At 19.5% G+C, this 18,557-nt stretch overlaps 6 protein-coding genes and 1 long non-coding RNA gene across 12 annotated transcripts; 3 read left to right on the top strand and 4 right to left on the bottom strand.

The window, feature by feature from the left end:
• The first annotated feature begins 184 nt into the window (after positions 1–184).
• Positions 185–2,322, top strand: Rad60 (DNA repair protein Rad60). Its single transcript, XM_012484843.3, has 6 exons — positions 185–637; positions 757–838; positions 1,018–1,117; positions 1,273–1,467; positions 1,607–1,751; positions 1,844–2,322. Exons 1-6 carry the CDS (start codon positions 565–567, stop codon positions 2,134–2,136), a joined length of 888 nt encoding a protein of 295 aa, XP_012340297.3. The 5' UTR covers positions 185–564; the 3' UTR covers positions 2,137–2,322.
• On the bottom strand, positions 2,187–5,040 carry Hinfp (Histone H4 transcription factor). Its single transcript, XM_012484825.2, has 5 exons — positions 4,496–5,040; positions 3,724–4,060; positions 3,229–3,544; positions 2,796–3,093; positions 2,187–2,704 (listed from the first exon to the last, which is right to left on the bottom strand). Exons 1-5 carry the CDS (start codon positions 4,976–4,978, stop codon positions 2,477–2,479), a joined length of 1,662 nt encoding a protein of 553 aa, XP_012340279.2. The 5' UTR covers positions 4,979–5,040; the 3' UTR covers positions 2,187–2,476.
• LOC100864816 (uncharacterized) lies at positions 4,656–7,756 on the top strand. Of its 5 annotated transcripts, none has more exons than XM_012484833.3 (5): positions 4,656–4,773; positions 5,963–6,136; positions 6,238–6,458; positions 6,619–7,331; positions 7,491–7,756. In XM_012484833.3, exons 2-5 carry the CDS (start codon positions 6,031–6,033, stop codon positions 7,729–7,731), a joined length of 1,281 nt encoding a protein of 426 aa, XP_012340287.1. In that variant the 5' UTR covers positions 4,656–4,773; positions 5,963–6,030; the 3' UTR covers positions 7,732–7,756. The 5 variants fall into 5 exon arrangements, with proteins under 5 accessions (XP_012340287.1, XP_086772070.1, XP_003689796.1 ...); XM_086915944.1 differs by having other exon boundaries at positions 4,766–4,832; XM_003689748.3 differs by lacking the exon at positions 4,656–4,773 and adding an exon at positions 4,832–5,442.
• On the bottom strand, positions 7,743–9,712 carry LOC100865412 (TP53-regulated inhibitor of apoptosis 1). 2 transcript variants are annotated; one of them, XM_086915949.1, is made up of 3 exons: positions 9,592–9,712; positions 9,105–9,331; positions 7,743–7,979 (listed from the first exon to the last, which is right to left on the bottom strand). In XM_086915949.1, the coding sequence occupies exons 2-3, from the start codon at positions 9,249–9,251 to the stop codon at positions 7,893–7,895; spliced, it is 234 nt and encodes a 77-aa protein (XP_086772075.1). In that variant the 5' UTR covers positions 9,252–9,331; positions 9,592–9,712; the 3' UTR covers positions 7,743–7,892. The 2 variants fall into 2 exon arrangements, with proteins under 2 accessions (XP_086772075.1, XP_003689801.3); XM_003689753.4 differs by lacking the exons at positions 9,105–9,331; positions 9,592–9,712 and adding an exon at positions 8,507–8,813.
• LOC147656303 (uncharacterized) lies at positions 9,438–17,169 on the top strand. Its single transcript, XR_015294673.1, has 2 exons — positions 9,438–10,399; positions 16,984–17,169. It is a non-coding gene; the product is annotated as an uncharacterized LOC147656303 (long non-coding RNA).
• cN-IIIB (cytosolic 5'-nucleotidase IIIB) lies at positions 9,981–13,711 on the bottom strand. Its single transcript, XM_003689787.4, has 6 exons — positions 13,446–13,711; positions 11,950–12,048; positions 11,709–11,778; positions 11,238–11,590; positions 10,848–11,078; positions 9,981–10,381 (listed from the first exon to the last, which is right to left on the bottom strand). The coding sequence occupies exons 1-6, from the start codon at positions 13,470–13,472 to the stop codon at positions 10,280–10,282; spliced, it is 882 nt and encodes a 293-aa protein (XP_003689835.4). The 5' UTR covers positions 13,473–13,711; the 3' UTR covers positions 9,981–10,279.
• On the bottom strand, positions 13,804–18,115 carry nvd (cholesterol 7-desaturase nvd). Its single transcript, XM_003689749.4, has 6 exons — positions 17,894–18,115; positions 16,243–16,427; positions 15,935–16,101; positions 15,655–15,833; positions 14,517–14,897; positions 13,804–14,256 (listed from the first exon to the last, which is right to left on the bottom strand). Exons 1-6 carry the CDS (start codon positions 17,981–17,983, stop codon positions 14,020–14,022), a joined length of 1,239 nt encoding a protein of 412 aa, XP_003689797.3. The 5' UTR covers positions 17,984–18,115; the 3' UTR covers positions 13,804–14,019.
• Positions 18,116–18,557: the final 442 nt, after the last annotated feature.

Here is an 18,557-nt window from a genome sequence, read left to right as displayed (position 1 = left end):
AATTGTATGATATTTCTGTATATTTTTCAATTGTTAAAATTTATTGTATAGTATATTGAAATTATATAATATTAAAATTAATATTATAATTAAATATATAATGATATTTAATAATAGAAAGATTCTTAATTAAATAATAATCTACATATTAATCATTGAATTAGTTTTTCACATTTCTTTTTTTGTATCAAAAAATTTTTATCAAACAATATTCGATTAAAATTATTCTCTAGAGATGGCAGTACAATCACAATTTAAACTAGTAAAAAGAAAAAAAAATTTATAATATGAAAATTAAACTTGTTCTATATTTCTTTAATAAATATTATTCATTTTATTTTTTCAAATAATAATATTAATTATCATTATTATAATTTACATTTATATTGTTTTTTCTTGAAGTAGTGTATGAAAAATTTATATTTTGAAGTGTTCAAGAGATAATAAATCTAACCCTATTTTTCCTACTAAATAAAAGAAATTTAATTTTATTTTAATCTATATTCTTTCTAACATTTTAATAATAAGTGATAATAAAATATATATATATATATAAATTACACAATGGAAACAGTGCAGTTAAGTTCATCTGAAGATGATGATGATATATATTTAAATTCTGTTGCAAAATTAAAAGGTAAATATACAAATTTTCTTTTTATCTTTGTTTGTTCTTAATTTTTAATATTGTTTAAGTATTGTTAATTTAAACAACGAAATTAAATTATACTTTATAATTAAAATTTAATTCTATAGCCTTGAAGAAAAAGCAAACATTACCACAATGTAAGGATCAAGAAAAGGAAGAGGAAAAACAAGCAAATAATGAAGAGTTGAAGCACGTCTAATACATATAGAATAAAGTTCATAAAAAATTAGTTTTTATACAATTTTATAATTTTCTATTTCATATATTATATTTCATTAATGTTTTTTTTCTCATTGTTATCATAAATATAATAATAAATATAATAATAAATTTTTGATACATATTTTATATAAATTATTAATTTACAGATTTGAAATTTTTAATGATACTGTTTTAAAACAAAGAACAAATCGAAAGACAAGAAACAAAAAATACAGTTCTAAGCATCGATCAGCAAAACAAAAACAAGTAAGTTATATCATTAATATTATATATCTAAAAAGGACAAATTTCTTTTAAATAATGTTCCTTAATTTTCTAATTAAAATATAATTTTTTTATTAATTTGTTCAATTATATTCAACAAAATATATTCTATATTTATATTTTTTTTATATTTTTAGAGAAGAAATATATCTGAGACAGATTCAGATTTAGAAATTGTTTCTATAGAAGAAAAAAATTTATCAGAAAATGATTTATATATAGTTGAAGATAATATAACTGAATATCCAAATCCAAATGAAAATGAGAATTATGAAATAAATATTAAAATTCTTTGGCGATCAAAAAATATACATCGTTTGAATATTTGTCAAGTATATACATATAACATATTTCATAATTATATATAAATTTTAAATCAAATGAAATTTTTATAACATTTTTATTTTACATCTATAATTATTATTGTTTAATATATTTATCTAAAAAATGAAATTAGATGCATTATTTCAGAATGAAAACTTTGGACAAATTTTTAAATATTTTGCTAATTTAGAACAAGTATCAATTGATGAAATTTTAATAACAAAAAAAGATAAAATTATTAAAAGGGATGATACTCCAGTTTCCATTAATTTATCTGTAATAGACATACTCGGTAAAATGATTATTATTTAAGTTTTTTTAATATAAAGTTATAGTTTATTTTAATATTTTTTTTAATAAGAATAAGATAAAATATTTTTACAGAGGGAGGTATTATTAAAAAAGACAATAATATGATTTCAAACAATGTGATAGAAAAAAATGATAAGAATGTCTGTATGATAAAGATACAAACAACAAATAAGAAAAGTTTAACCATTTTTGTTAAACGAGATGAAAATTTCAAAATTTTGTTAGAGAAATGTGCTCAAGAGTTTAATATTGAAAAATCAAAAATTAAATTATACTTTGACGGAGAATTAATTGCTGTAATGGATACACCTGATTCTTTAGAAATAGAAGATGAAGCTTGTTTTGACCTTCAATTGTCTTCGTAATTAATATATTATATACTTAATATTACATTTATTTATTTAAAAAAGATGTATTGAACATTTGATGAACTTATTTATTCACGTTATTTATTCACATTAACATTACTTATTCACATATAAATAACATAATTAATTAATATATATATAATTCCATACATTACTTTAATAAATTATTTTTTTTAAAAGAAAGTATTGAAAGAAATGAATTATTTGATTTCAAATTGATTAATTTGCAATTTTTTGTAATAATATATAAGTTTTTTTTGTAATAATATATTGATCATGAAATTAAAATTATAATATAAAGATGTATGATATACTATTAAATTTTATTAAAAAAATTTTATGTTAGAATTAATGGTGGTCCATCAGAAGGTGGTAATTCCATAGTTTCTTGCGCTTCAACAACTCGACTTCTAATTATATTTCCTTCTGCATCAGTTTCATCAATCGTTATCAAAATATTTGAAATGACAGGCATAGATTTTCCTTCATTATTTTCTTCCTTTGATTTTTCTTCTGTTTCATTTTCTTCATCTTTTGTTTCAGTTTCATTCAAATCTTCAAAAATCTAATAAATAATGAATGAAGTTATATGTATATTAATTATTTATCTTTTATAAATATTAAAATATTATATCAAGTTTAAAGAAAAAAATTACCTCAATTTGCGGTACATTAGAATCTTTATTTAATTTAATTTTAAATTTTTTATTTTGTATTTTTAATTGATTGATAGAAGGATTTAACTCTTCTTCAACAGCTTCATATCTAACCATTTGTAGTCTGTAACATCCATCTTTATCATGAGTATATTGAAATCTTGTATGACCACTAGGTAATTGTAATTGATGTGTTTCAATTAAATGTTTTGTTAATCTATAGCTTTTTCTATATTTTATTGGACATTCATGACAGCAATACCATCGCACTTGCATACTATGAACTCGTTCAATATGCCTTAAAATGTAGTTTTCTTTATTATTAAAAAATGCAATTTTTTTTTATAAATAATAAAAATAAAATATTTTTTTTATCTTCTTTATCTCAATAAATAATTTATTAATTCATTAAATAAAAATTTCATTTAAATACCTATCAAGAGTATATGCACCCTTGCATTTATATAAACATCCTTCAAAATGACATGAAAAATTAGGTCCATTTGTGTGAACTGTCATGTGTGAATCTAAATCTTGCTGAGATTTAGCAGCATGATTGCAAAGTTGACAAGGAAAACTTCTGGTAGAAACATGTCGATATCTAACATGTTTAGCTAAACTAGCTGGTGATTCACAACTCATATCACAAAGACTACATTTGTAATTAAAAACATGCATTTGCATGTGATCTCTCAAAATTCCTTCAGTGGGATAAAATTTATTACAATGAGAACACTGGAATCCTTGAACTAATAAAAATTATTTTTATATAAACTTAGTTATTTTTTAATATAAATTATAAATATTAAAAATAATTTATTTATCAAATCCTAACATTTATTCTAAATATATTTATAATTTAAAAAATTACTCATATTTAAATTGATTGTAATATGTATAAGTGAATAAAAATTTTTAAAAACTTTACCATCAATTGGAATTTGTCGTTTGCAATGTACATGAAATTTTGTATTAGAAGCAAAAGTAGCACCACAATCAGGGCAAGCAACAATTTTTTCCTTTGTATGATGTCGTATATGATCTCTCAATTTGTATAAATTAGGATATAAATTGCTACAACCTGTCCATTTGCATTCTAAACCTCCTTCAACTTTGTTACCTCTTGGACCTTCTTGAATATGAGCAGCTACATGATATAAATATAATTGATAATTTCTAAAATATTTCAAACATTCTTCCCAGCGACAAAGAAGTGGTGCTGGAAGATCCACAACATTTTTCCATTCAGAATCTCTACAACATTTCTGAAATATATAATCTATAATTTATATGTTGTTATATATATATTTTATATACTACTTATATATATATATTTACTTTTTTCTTACAAATACTTATATATATCCCAATTGATTTTTAAACCAAAATTGAAATAAATTGAAAATAATATAAAAGTAAATTTTTAAATTTTAATTTAATATCTAAAATTTATATTATATAAAAAATATATTCATAAATATATTATCTAAATAATATCATTTTTTTATTTCAATTTAATATCTAAAATTTATATTATATAAAAAATATATTCATAAACATATTATCTAAATAATATCATTTTTTTATTTCAAGTAAAAATAAAATATTATATATGTGTTTATATGTTTATGTTATTTTATAAAATAAAATTTATTTATAGCATATATTAAAAAAATATAGAAGTAGAAATAATTACTTACAGGTAATTTGATTCTAGTACGAATATTTGATCCAATACATTTTAATTTAGTATGATAAGCATGATAATTAACATGCCTAGAAATCTCATCAGGATCATTACTTTCATATAAACAACCGCTCCATTGACATATATAAACATTAATGTCTTTTTCATTAATCCGCGTATTTAAATCTGACACATGCGTGGCCACGTGATTTATAAATTTCTCAACATGATTGGCTTCATATTTGCAGCTGATCCATTCACAAGAAAGATGATAAACTTCACGTTTTACTGGTAAACCAACTCTTCTTCTTTTTGCACCATTTTCTGATACGGAATCAAATTCAGAATCAGTATTATAACTATCATTGTCATCTATTTGTTTCCTTTTAAATTGTATTTCATCAGTATATGTAAAATTTTTTTGTGATTCAATCCAATCATTACACTGTTTTTGTATATCTTTACTAGTTAATAAATCTTTTGCAAATTCTGCCATTTTCTTAAATTTATTTAAATTATTTTAACATTTATATTATAAAGTTATTATAATTCAACTTTTGATTTTGTTATTATAAATATTTACATTAAAATGAATAAAATACTTAAAAAATTCTTTTTTAAATTAAAAAGAAAAATTTAATTTTTATTTAAATTGAAAATATTAATTTAATTTTTATATTATATTCCTGTCAATGTATGTCTCACTCGACATACTTATACTTAAATACCTAACCTTATGTGAAAAAAGTATAAATGAAATACATAAGGTGTCATATCACATTTAAAAAGAGTTTAAAGTTTATATATTAAATAATCAAATGTTACGAATATTTTTAAATAAAAATATTTGGAAGTTAATGACCTCAAAAATAACGAGACATACAGTTTTTATTCCACGAATTTTACATCAAAAACACTTTGATGAATCTAGATCATCCACAATTTACGCACTTTCTTCTGGTGGTTTCATTTTTTCCCGTATCTTTTACAATTTTTATATTTTCATCAAATTAATGTATAATATATGTTTAATTTTAATTTAAAATCATCGACACTTTTTGTAACAAGCATTTTACATTTCGCTAATTTATTTGCGCATGCGCTTCATGATTGCAAATTTAATTGTTTAAAGTATATTATATGTACATATATATAAATAAAAAAATATTGTTTATATATATATATATATATATATATATATAAATCTTTTTATTTATGTTGTATTTTAAATTAATTCGCTAAAATGATTTTTAAAATAGAACAAAAATAAAAATATTGCTAATATTTTTATATTATTTATTTATATTTTTATTTAATTTTTATATTTATTTATTTATATATTTTTAATTTATATTTTATTTAAAAAATGATTTTAAATTCAGTTTAAATTACAGTAATGTTTTTATTATATGATGATATGTGATATGATACTCATTAATCTGTTTAGATCATTAAATAATAAAATCTTTTTATGTTAAAGGATATGGAAAATGTGGAGTAGCAGTAATTCGAATATCTGGTCCAAAAGCATTAGTAGCTTTAAAAAGAATGACAAAAATATCTGAATTAAAACCTAGAATGGCTCTTTTAAAAAAAATCTATGATCCTGAAACAAAAGAAATGTTAGATAAAGGTCTATGTCTTTGGTTTCCAGGTAATGAAAATGTAATTTAATTAAATAAAATTTAAATAAAATAAATTGAAAATAATATATGTGAATTAATATAAAAAATTAAATATGAACAATTAATTTAGGACCTAATTCATTTACTGGTGAGGATTGTATAGAATTTCATGTTCACGGTGGTCTTGCAGTAATTACATCAATCTTAAATGCTCTTGCAAAACTACATTTTCAATTAGCACTTCCTGGTGAATTTACAAGAAGAGCATTTTTAAATGGAAAATTAGATTTAACTGAAGCAGAAGGCATAGGTGATTTAATCGAAGCAGAAACTGAGAAACAACGTAAACAGGTAAAAATGAAATCAATCTGATAAATGAAATCATTCTATAAAAATACTTTTTTATCATTTCATATCATTATATTATATATTATATCATATATATTAAGAAATTATATAATTGTATTATAATATTCATATTATATTATATTTTCTACTAAAATCTTAACAGGCTTCTAATCAAATAATTGGTTCTCTTTATCATATCTATGAGTCATGGCGTACTATTCTTTTAAATATTCTTGCTAATTTAGAAGCTTATATTGATTTTGCTGAAGAGCATGATGTAACTTCTAATATCTTAGAAGATACTAAAATTAACATTCAAAAATTATATGTAAAAATACAACAACATCTTTCTGATGAAAGAAAAGGAGAAATTTTACGTAATGGAATACATGTAACAATTCTTGGAAAACCCAATGTAGGAAAAAGCAGTCTTTTAAATCTTCTTTCTAAAAAAAATGCAGCTATTGTTACATCTTTACCAGGAACAACAAGAGATATTATAGAATTAACAATAGATATTTGTGGATATCCAATGATCCTTGCAGATACTGCAGGAATTAGAAATGATCCAGAAAATGAAATAGAAATAGAGGGTATTAAAAAAACAAAGGAATATTCAAAAAAAGCAGATTTTATTATATGCATAATTAGTGCAGAAAATAATATAAACACATCTTTGGAAGATTTTCTAAAACAATATAAAAATTTTTTGAATATAGATAAAAAAAGAGTTCTTTTAATATTAAATAAAATAGATTTGATTAAAGAAGATGAAATAGAAAGTTGGAGAAAACAAAATGTTATTCCTATATCTTGTAAAACACAAGAAGGTTTAAAAGAACTTATAAATGCATTGGGACATTGTTTTGAAGAAATGTGAGTATATATATATATATAAAATTGAAAATTAAATATAAATTATAAATAATTTATTAAATGTTACAATGAAATATTTATATTTTTACTATCTTATTTTTATTATAATTATTATAAATAGAACTTGTTTATTTTATCAATTTATATCTTTAATTTCAGATGTGGAAATCCATGTAAAGAAAATCCTGTTATCAGTCATGCTCGATATAGAAATCATTTATTGCATGTTTTAGATTATCTTAAATGGTATTTAGAAAAAACTGAAATACCAAATTATGACATGGCTATATCTTTGCAGGATATTAGAAGTGCAGCAAGAGAACTTGGCAAAATAACTGGTTCTATTAATAATGAAGAAGTTCTTGATATTATTTTTAAAAATTTTTGTATTGGAAAATAAAAATGCATACATTTAAAAATCAGTATTTATACTTGGTATTTATTAATGAAAATGAAAAGTCATAATCATTATTTATGAAAGAATATATAGCACATTTTTATAATAAAATGTAAAAAAAAATTCTGTTAAAGAATTTAAAATTATTATTAAAGACATTATTGTCAATTTTCAGTTTTCTTTTCTTGTTCTGTTCCTAAATGAGCTATATTTATTTCATCCAAATTTATGTTTTGATCTTTCATTGCTTGCTGAAACATAATAATATATATTTTTTAAATTGTACCAAAATAACAATTGTTTAATAGTAAAATATAAATAATAATAAAATTTGTATATTTGAAATATTTATTAAATGTAACATAACACAAAATAATTATATAAATTTATATTGACTTTATATAATTTCAAACATAGAAATTAATAATAATCACAGAATTCTTAAAATTATTGAAATCTTGACAAAAATTAAATTTTTACATTTGCATTTAATATACGAAATTTATTAATTTATATATATATATATAATAATAAATAAAATATATTTTTATATTTTATTTATAATTTTTATTATATCTATTTTAAGATTAGATTTTAAGATCTAAAGTTTATAATTTTAAAATGTAAAAATTAAAATCCAAATAATCATACACATTTCAAGTAATTTTTTTACACTATTATAAAATAAAAACTATACTTTAGATATAAAAAAAATAGGTAAAAGTCAGGTTAGAATTTCAAAAATAAAGAAAATTAATTTTTGTCATATTTAACTTACCGCTACACATTTGGTATAAACTTTAAGTAATGGTGCACATTCACTATCATCATAAATTCCGCGTAAAAATTTTTCAGAGAACCAATCATTAAAACAACGATCATATTTTGCTTTTAATTCTTTACAAGCTTCCATAATTTATTGTTGAATTTAATTAATTGCACATTAATTTAAATATTAGTGAAGTGAAAATTAATATTATATTATTAATTAATTATAAAAATTTTGCTTGGTTATTCATTGTGTGATTTCAAAAGAAAATAAAATTGTGCAATCCATACATTCCATGCATTACAAATGATTATTACTGTGCACAACACATATTGCATTATTTTACATATTTTTAAGATTTAATTTAAAGAAAAATAAATATAATTATATTTTTTACAATTATTTATATTTTAATATATTTATAATTGTAATTGAATCCATTTTTACAAAATTAAAAAAAAAAATTTCCAAGAAATTATTTTAATATTTCAATTTCATGATACATACATTTTTATGATATATACATATAAAATTGTAATTTTTTTTATTTTTAAATTGAATATTTAATTCAAATGGAATTTTATAAAGAGAAAAAAAGTTTGATTACCTGAAGACATTGATTATACAATTTGAAATGATTTGAACACATTGAATCATCTAAATCTCCTTTAAGAAATTTTTCAGAAAACCAAAGCTTAAAGCATCCGTCATATTCTTTTTTGAGATTATTACAAACTTCTGCAATACTATTCATTTAATATTTTTATTTATTATTAATTTTAAAATATACTTTTATTCAAGTTTCTTTTTAATTTTTCAAATAATTAGTAATACCTATAAAAAATATATATCTCAAATGAAATTAGAAATTAATTAAAATAATTTATTTAAATATTATTAATTCGATTGTGATTATCGATTCTATTATTTAATATCGATTAAAATCGATTAATCGTACTGTGTTTATTCAGAACTATATATTTCATAATGATAAATTGTTTTGTTAAATTTTATTATGAAATTCATTTAATCGAATATTATAATTTAACATTAGAGAAAATGATTATGATTGAAAAAAATTTAAAATAACTTACGTCGAAATAGTTTTAGATTACAAAATTAAATTTTAATAAACGAAAGACACAAAAGTAGCTTTTGGTTAGTAACGTATCAGGTAAATCAATGATCAACGGTTCTCAATTTGTTTTTCTTTAAGATATGTAATATGTATTCGCATAGGGAATTTCATGAATGTATGATTATTTAATAGAACTTGATTTGTTAACACTGTTTAAGAGAATAATTGCATATATTATCATTATTATGCTTTAGAAAATGAAATTTTTTTCTTCTTGTAATTTAATAATTATTATTTAAAAAAAATATTATATATCTTTTTTCAAAATTTTGTCTCAATTTTTAAAGACAACAATATAAAATATAAATAAGATTCTGTTTAATTTAAAAAGATAAATTATATAAATTTAAATATAAGCAAGAATACATTTTTATTTAATTATTTTAATAAGATTAATTAGATTTTAACAATTTCTATTAAAAGATACATATATATTTAAAAAATATATATAAATATCTAATATATAAAACCATATTAAAAAGACAATTTATAAATGATAATGCAAATGTAAAATGTAAAATAATATTTTTGAATATAGTTTGTTAAACAGTCTTAAATAAAATAAATAAATTGCAATTAAGATAGAGATTAAAAGTGAAAAGAAGATACTTTATAAATACTAAAAATTAAAAAGTTGAATTCTTTTATAATAATAATCGTAATATGTCAATTGGAACTTGCATTGTTTGATCATCAACTAAGACAATATCAAATTTTTCCATATATGAAGCCAAACTATTTTCAACCTGTAAAAAATTCAATTTGTAAGTTTATTTAAAAATAATTATTAAAAAATATTATATATATTATATATAATTATATATATTGAAATTGTAAGATTATTTAAGAACAAATTGATTAACATAATCAAATTATATTATTATATTATATATTCATAATTTTATTTAAATTAATTGTATGTTAATATAAATCAAATATAATAATCTAATGTACATTTTAAATAAAAAATATGTAATTATTATTATCATTATTTACATATTATTAATATATTTGAATATATATATATATATATATATATATATATATATATATATATATATATATATATGATAAATAATGATAATATATGATATATGAAATTGTATATATATATATTTGTATATAATTGTATAGTATATATACTATATACTATAATTATTTTTCATAATATTTTTTAAATATGAATATATAAATTACTACATGAATACTTACATTGTCATAAAGAAAACCAATTTTTAAAACAGCACATGTATTTAACATTCCATCAACCATTAATGCATCACCTATAGTATCACCCATTAAAAGAATATTTTTTCTTTTTTCAAAAACTTTAAAATATTCTTGTTCTATAGCATGTTCGTTTTTATTAAAAACATGAATTAATCCTTCATTTTGAAATCCTGCTAATTTTCCATCTTCATACTTAAGAAAATTTGAAATTATCTAAAAGATTAAAATAATTTTTATTATTATGTTTATTTTTATTTTATTATTTATATTACTATTATCATTATATATTTTATATTTTATATGTTATATATTTTTAAAAAGTTAACAAAAAATATAAAAAGTTATAAAAAGAGTTGTTTAAAATATCATTACCTTTACATTATTAAACAAAATTTCTTGATTTTCTAAAATAGCTTGAACAATATCTCCTAAACCAGCACTAAAAACCAGTACTGGAATTTCAGCGAGATATAATTTTGTTAAAAGTTCTTTTGTACCATCCCTTAAATTTGTTCCGTAAATCTTGCTTACTTCTGATATTTCATTAGGATCAAAAGGTATTCCTTTTAATATTTCTTCTGCAGCTATCATCCAATCTGTCATTGCCTTTGTTTTTATTTGAATTGATAAATCAGGATCTATTTCAATTGGTCTATACTTTTTGTAAAGACGATTTGATTCTTTTGTATATATTTCTGGAAGTTGCTTGCATTTGCTAAAAATTCCTATTTTTTTTTTAAATTATAAAAAAAGTTGTATTTTATTTACTTTATTGTAATAAAAAGTTAATATATATAATTATATCTATATTTTTTATCACAATAAAATACTGTTTACACATACCAAAACTACTAAGAACTTTTTTTCCATTTACATGTTGTTTTGTTAATGTTAAATCAAAATCTGTAACTATCTGAAATCAAAATTTTTAAATGAAATTAAAATTAAGTTTATATATTATGAATTATTTTATTATTATTAAATTATGAATAATATACATATATATTTAAGATAAAAATTTATGCGCATAAAAGATTAGTATTAAAAAAAATAAAATTAATTAAATTATTTAAAAACATTGTACCTGTAAAGAATTACATCCATCTGTCAACATTGTATTTATCGTCCTTAATAAATTTTTTTTGTCCTTGATATGGACATGTTTTAATTTTAGTGTTGGGAACTATATAAAAAAAAAGATATTTAAGGAATTGCTAAAAAAATATATATATTTTAAATCAATAGTTAAAATTTAAAATTTCCTAACATAATATATTGTTTTGTAATTCATACATAAAGAAAATTTTACAGCATAAATGTAAAATAAAATTGTTCTTAAAGATTATCTCATTATTATTCAGTTATTTCTTTAAAATACTATTAAAAAAAGATTTTAATACAAGCAAATCTTTTAAAAAATAATTTTATCAATATTATTAATATTATTATTTGTAATGTTATATATAATGTATATAATATTATATGTATATAATATTTATTAAAATATTACATTTAATTTAACATAACAAAAAGTTATAAAAAAATTTCAAGTAATATGCATTTAATAATATGCATTTAAAAACTTACAAATATAATAAAAAAATATTTAATAAGAATTTATAAATATAATAAAAAGAAAAATAATATTAATAAAAATTAACATATAAAGAAATAAATAAAACTAATAAAAAATTATATACATATGTAGCAATGATGAAAAAATAATTGAATAAAATTAAATTTGAATTGATAAATAATACATTTTATGTAGTAATTAATAAATTAAAACAGATAAAAAACATAACTCCTCAATAATCTCTTATATAAAATTTTTTTATAGAAAAATTTTTGAAAAAAAATTATATAAATCAAACTTTATTTTTTTTATTTATTTTATAACAATCAAGCATACAATAAATTTTTTTTTTTAAATGATTAAGTCATTAAAATTTTTTAAAAGATTTTTAGAATTATTTGATTACATAATATTAACATTTGAATGTTTAAAAATTTATAATTATATATTAAATTTTTTTTAATTTTTCAGTAAATTGATTTTTCTATAAAAAAACATTTTATATAAGAGATTATTAAGGAATTCTATTCTTTTTATAAAAAACATTTAGATATGTAATATAAATGAAGATTATTATTACTTTTTTTATTTGTTTAGTTGTTTTTTATTTGTTTGTTTGTTGTTTGAATATTAAATTTTTTTATTAATTAATTTTCTAATTTGCTAATCAATTATTTATTATTACTTTAATGTAATTTAATATATTATTTAATATAATTTTTTTATTTATTACTTTTATTTTATATTTTATTATTTATATTTTATTATTTTTTAGATCTAAGTAATTATAAATCACTATATGATGACTATATATTTTAAATTATAATAAAATATTAATTATTAATTTTTTAATTCTTTGACTTTTGAATTATAACTAAAATACAAAGTAATTAACAAAAAAACAATTAAATTAAGGTTATGTTTCAATACAATGACCGCCAAAATATTAAAATAATACAATATTAAATACAAAAGCTAAATAGGAAAAAATTTAAATTACTCACATCATCTAGATCTATTTCAGAAGTCATGTTTTTTTCTTGCGACAAGAAGATATTTTTTATCGCAGCCTAACTGTTTTTAAGCTATTGAAGAGCCGCCACTGATTCGATTAGCCAATCAGTTGCAACGTGATTTATATAGCTATCATATGATTATTTTTTTTTATTGAATCTGAATTATGTAAGAAATTTTTTAAGATAATATAAATTCAAATATCTTTTTGAATAATATTTATTATATTTAATAATATTTATTTAAAAAAGGAAATAAAGTTGTAAAAATATATATATTCATTTTTTTTATAAAAAAAGATATTACATTATATTATGGAAAATTCAATTTAAATATATAGGATTTAAATATATAGGAATAATATAATATATTTGAATTTTAGATTACAGCATCTTTCCATTTCCATTTATAAATATTTGTGCATGTCTTTCATTGTAAATATTTTCAATTTATTATTAATATTATATAATTGAATTATTCTTTCAGTTTTCATTAATATTATAATTTATATAATAAAATTTGAGTTCAGCCAAAAATACAAAAATATTTTTCAATACAAAAAATTTACCATTGTAAAGATTTAATGGCAGAATGATAACTTGGACTGTGCTGCGAATAAAATTGAGCATACCATCTGCGATAAGCAAGTATACTTTTATCTTCTTTGACCAAGAGGGGTTGTTTTTCGAACTTCTTCCGATTCCAAATTGCTACATCTCTTTCAAACATTAAGCATTCTGCTAAGAATAACATACTAGCATATGGACCAAGCAGAGGAGGAGAATATAATAAATGAGTCACCTAATAATAAAAATAATAATAACAATAATTACAATAAAAAAAATATTTCTTAATAAATAAAAAAAATGATTCAAAATAATGCAGTAATTAATTCTTTACTAAAATTTAAATCTTTTCTAAATATTAAGTTTATTATTATTTTTTAAGAAAAATTGTATTCTTTTAATAAACTAATATATAGTATTAGTATAAAGTTAAAAAAAAATACAAGTAAAAAATGTAGAAAAATTTTAATAATATATATTTAAAATTTTAAGAACCTTTTGTAAAAGGGGTTCCATTGGTGTTACTGTCTGAAAAATACACATTGATCCCAAAGAAGTATGCATCATAAGTTCGACATATCCTGGGCCTATTTGTTGAACATTTACATCCAATTGTAAAAGTTTGAATTTCTCAAATAAAATTAGGCTGTGTCTTAAAGTCATATATGCTCTATGCCTTAAGTTTTCATCATCTTGTTTTATTGCTTTAGTTTCTTTAGAATCTTGGGATTTTAAAAAAGAATTATGTGGTGTCCAATTAACGTTTGTCCATGAATGTCGAGCGAAAGAAGAAAAAAAATTTGCAATTTTTGTAAATATTGCTGGACCATGTACTGCACTAAGATGTGCTGAATCAGCACCATTTTCTGCAACTTCCTGAAAATTATAATATTTATATTGTAATATTTTGTTTTACAACTTCATTATTTTATATTTTTTTTCATTAAATATTTTATTATTATATTAATTTTTTATTTTTATTTGATATTGAATAAAGTAAAAATCAAATATGATTTATCTGTAATTTTTAATAATTTTTTGTATAATATCTATTTTTGTTTATTTTTATTATTTTTTGCTTTATTAATTATTTTTATTTTATCAATTAACATCTTAATTTTGTTTTAGTTTGGGAATGATAGTTATGAGTTTCTTACCTGTTTAAACTCAAAATAACGATCATCATTCTTAAAATTCGTCATGGAGGCTGCAATCAAGGAGTCCAAAATCCGTTTCTTATTTCAAATATCCATCAGCTTTATTTAACAGTTATCTAAAAAAAAAAAAAAAAAAAAAAAAAAAAAAAAAAAACTAAAAGATCGCCGCTGATCTAAATGTTAATGATAATTTGGTTTCCTTGATTTTAGTTTCCATGATCGATTGAAATCTTTATTTTAATTTTATTTTTAATCTTCATATATTAAAACTTTATTTTCTTTATATATATATATATATATATATATATATATATATATATATATAATATAATAATATATATATATATATATATTATAGATAAAAATTTTAAAATAATAAAAACAAAATTTGAGGTTTCATTCAACGTTTCGTATTATTATTTATATCATAAAATATACATGTAATGAAATTGTATTTAAATTAATTAAAATCTGACCTGTATATGACAATTAATAAGAAATTCATTTCGTCCATGATAACGCCATGTTCGATTTAAAACATGACTAATTGTTTGTGGTTGCCAATTCGGTTCTAATCCCTCTGCATGATACCAAACGAAAATAATTTCGTTCGCCTCACAACTTTTCCAAGTTTTAGTTCTAGCAATATGTGGCACTAAAATAAAATATATAGTATAATTAATATATAATATATAATGTATAAACAGCTTTAAAATAATTAAAATTAAATAAAATTATGATTTTAATAATATAAACCTTTATCGGCATATGGGATGTGATTGCATTGTCCATCAGAACCACGAAATTGCCAACCATGAAAAGGACATTCTAAGCAATCACCTTTTACACGTCCACCCTCAGCCATATTTGCACCCAAATGAGGACAATAAGCATCTAAAATTCTTACTATCCCATTATCTGTTCTTTAAATAAATATTATTATTAAATATTATTAAATTTATATAAAAATCAATTACTTTTAACAATTTCTTAAATTAAAATCAATTATAAAATAAATTTTTTAATTTTTTAATTATTCATTTTACATATAAATATTAAAATACCTGAAAACTGCAAAATTTTGTCCAAGTGCAGCCACATGTTTCACTTGACCTTTATATAATTGAGAACTTTCTAACAAGGCAAACCATCCGTTTGGATAAACTGGAGGAAGTTTACCCAATTTTCGTTTCTTTGATTCTAAATGATTAGCTAAAACTGTTTTGTTATCACCTTCTAATCTTAGATCCTAGAAAAATATTACATTTTAACTCTTGAATTTTTTATTATAATAAAAAAAATTAATTGAAATAATAGTCATATAAACTTAATAATAGTTTTTCTGATATTGTAAATATTAAAATATCAATGAAATTATTTTTTAAGAAAATAAAATTTTAAATTTAGTTTTAAATTTTAAATTTTTAGATTAAAGTAATAATTAAATTTCTTAAAATGATAAAATTAAAACTTCTTAAAATTTGTATAAAATTTTTACAAAATTTGTATAAAAAAAATGGGAAATAATAAAAAATCATCTAATATAAAAAAAAAAAATTGGGATCTTTTGTTAGTTCTCTTAATTATTTTTAATATCTAAATATATATTATATTTAAATATCTAAATAGATATTACATAAGATCTAAATAGATGTTACATAAATATTATAAATATTTATAAAAATTATGTTTTTTATATAAATAAATATGTATATATTATTATGTATATAATATTTATAAATATATTTTTTTCATTTTGAATTATTTAATACAAGATTGAAATATATCATGCTTTCTTTTTAAAGATTGAAAGAATCGCTGACACGAAGAAAAAGGATTCTACGACGTCAGAAAAAACGTCAAGAAATCTTTCACATTTGTAAACATAATGTTATTATGATGCTCATATCTGTGCGTATTGTTTATATTAAAATTTATGGAATTGATTTAATAAAAATAAAAAGAAATGCAAAAAATTCAATTCAAATAAATTTATATTTTTATTTTTACATTTTCTTAAGGAATGAATATTAATGTTTTATTAAAGATATATATATATATATGTATTATGTATGTACGTATTTATATGTATTGTATTTATATTTATATTTTTATTTTATATATTTAATATATTTTAATATATTTAAATAAGTAATTAATAAATATTTTTTTTATAATAAATAGATTGTATACAATAAAGAATATTTTATTTTCTGTTAATATTTATGTATATTTGTTTTTCTGTTAATTTAAAGGAAACTAAACTATTGAGAACAACTGAAATATCACAGTATGAATAACTTTAAATCAAATCATTTAATAATCATTTTATATTATAAATAAATATTTATATAAATTTATATAAATTTATTTTAAACTTAATGTAAAATTCTTAAAATTATATAGGATTTTTTGAATTTTTATTTTTTTCAGAGAAATTTTAAAAATTTTCTATTAAAACGTATAAAAAAAAATTTTCTAAAAATATGTAAAATATAATTTTTATTAATGTTCCATTATTTAATATCAATTCATTTTATATTAAATTACTAATAATATCTGTTAATAATTTAATGAATTAGTATAATTTTAATTTTTTTATAATCAATAAATATTTATTCAATCGATTAATTTGAATCTTTACAGTAATAAAAAGAAAAATAAAAGATGCGATATAAGTAGGTAAATCGGGTAATAGTATCAAAGAAAACTCACCTTGATCCAGTTGATCTTGTACAAATAGGAAACAAAAAGAATACCAAAAAACAGAAGAAAAGCACCACCGAAGCTCCACCATCCGGCCATCGTTGTCTTCTTCACCCTCTGCCCCCGAATGAAGAAAAGCAAGTGCACTCTAAAAACTTGTCCCTCTGGAACACCTTCGGAACCACCTCTCTTATTCTCCTTGCTCTCACTCCTCCTCTTTCTCTCTTTATTTTCTTCTTTCCTTCTCCTTCCAGTCGATCTTTTCTCTTTTTTCTTTCTTCCTTCCTTCTTTCTCTCCTCTTACTCTCTTTCTCACCTTCTTTCTTCTTTTTCTTTTCCTTCTTTCTTTCTTCTCCACTCTCTTCCTTCTTTTATCACTCTTCCGTTATCTCTCTTCTTCCTTTCTTTCTTTCTTTCTCCCTCTTGTACTACTACTTTTCTTCCTTCTTTCTTTTCTTCCTCTTCTACTATTTCTGCCCTTTTTCACGTTGCTCTTGTTTGCCTCTTGCTCTTTCCCCTTTAATATTTTTCTACACCTGTTTCGATGCACTTTTTCAAACTTTATTTAATCCTTCGTTTCTATATTCTGTAATTTTTCGATATTTTCGAAAATTCAAATTTTAAAAAGAAATATAAATCAATTGGAATAAAATATCTCTTCTATTTTTTATTT

Source organism: Apis florea, unplaced genomic scaffold (genome assembly GCF_048593485.1).
Source record: "Apis florea isolate Af1SG1 unplaced genomic scaffold, ASM4859348v1 contig_3798_pilon, whole genome shotgun sequence".
NCBI lineage: Eukaryota > Metazoa > Arthropoda > Insecta > Hymenoptera > Apidae > Apis > Apis florea.
This window is presented reverse-complemented; position numbering and strand designations above follow the sequence as displayed.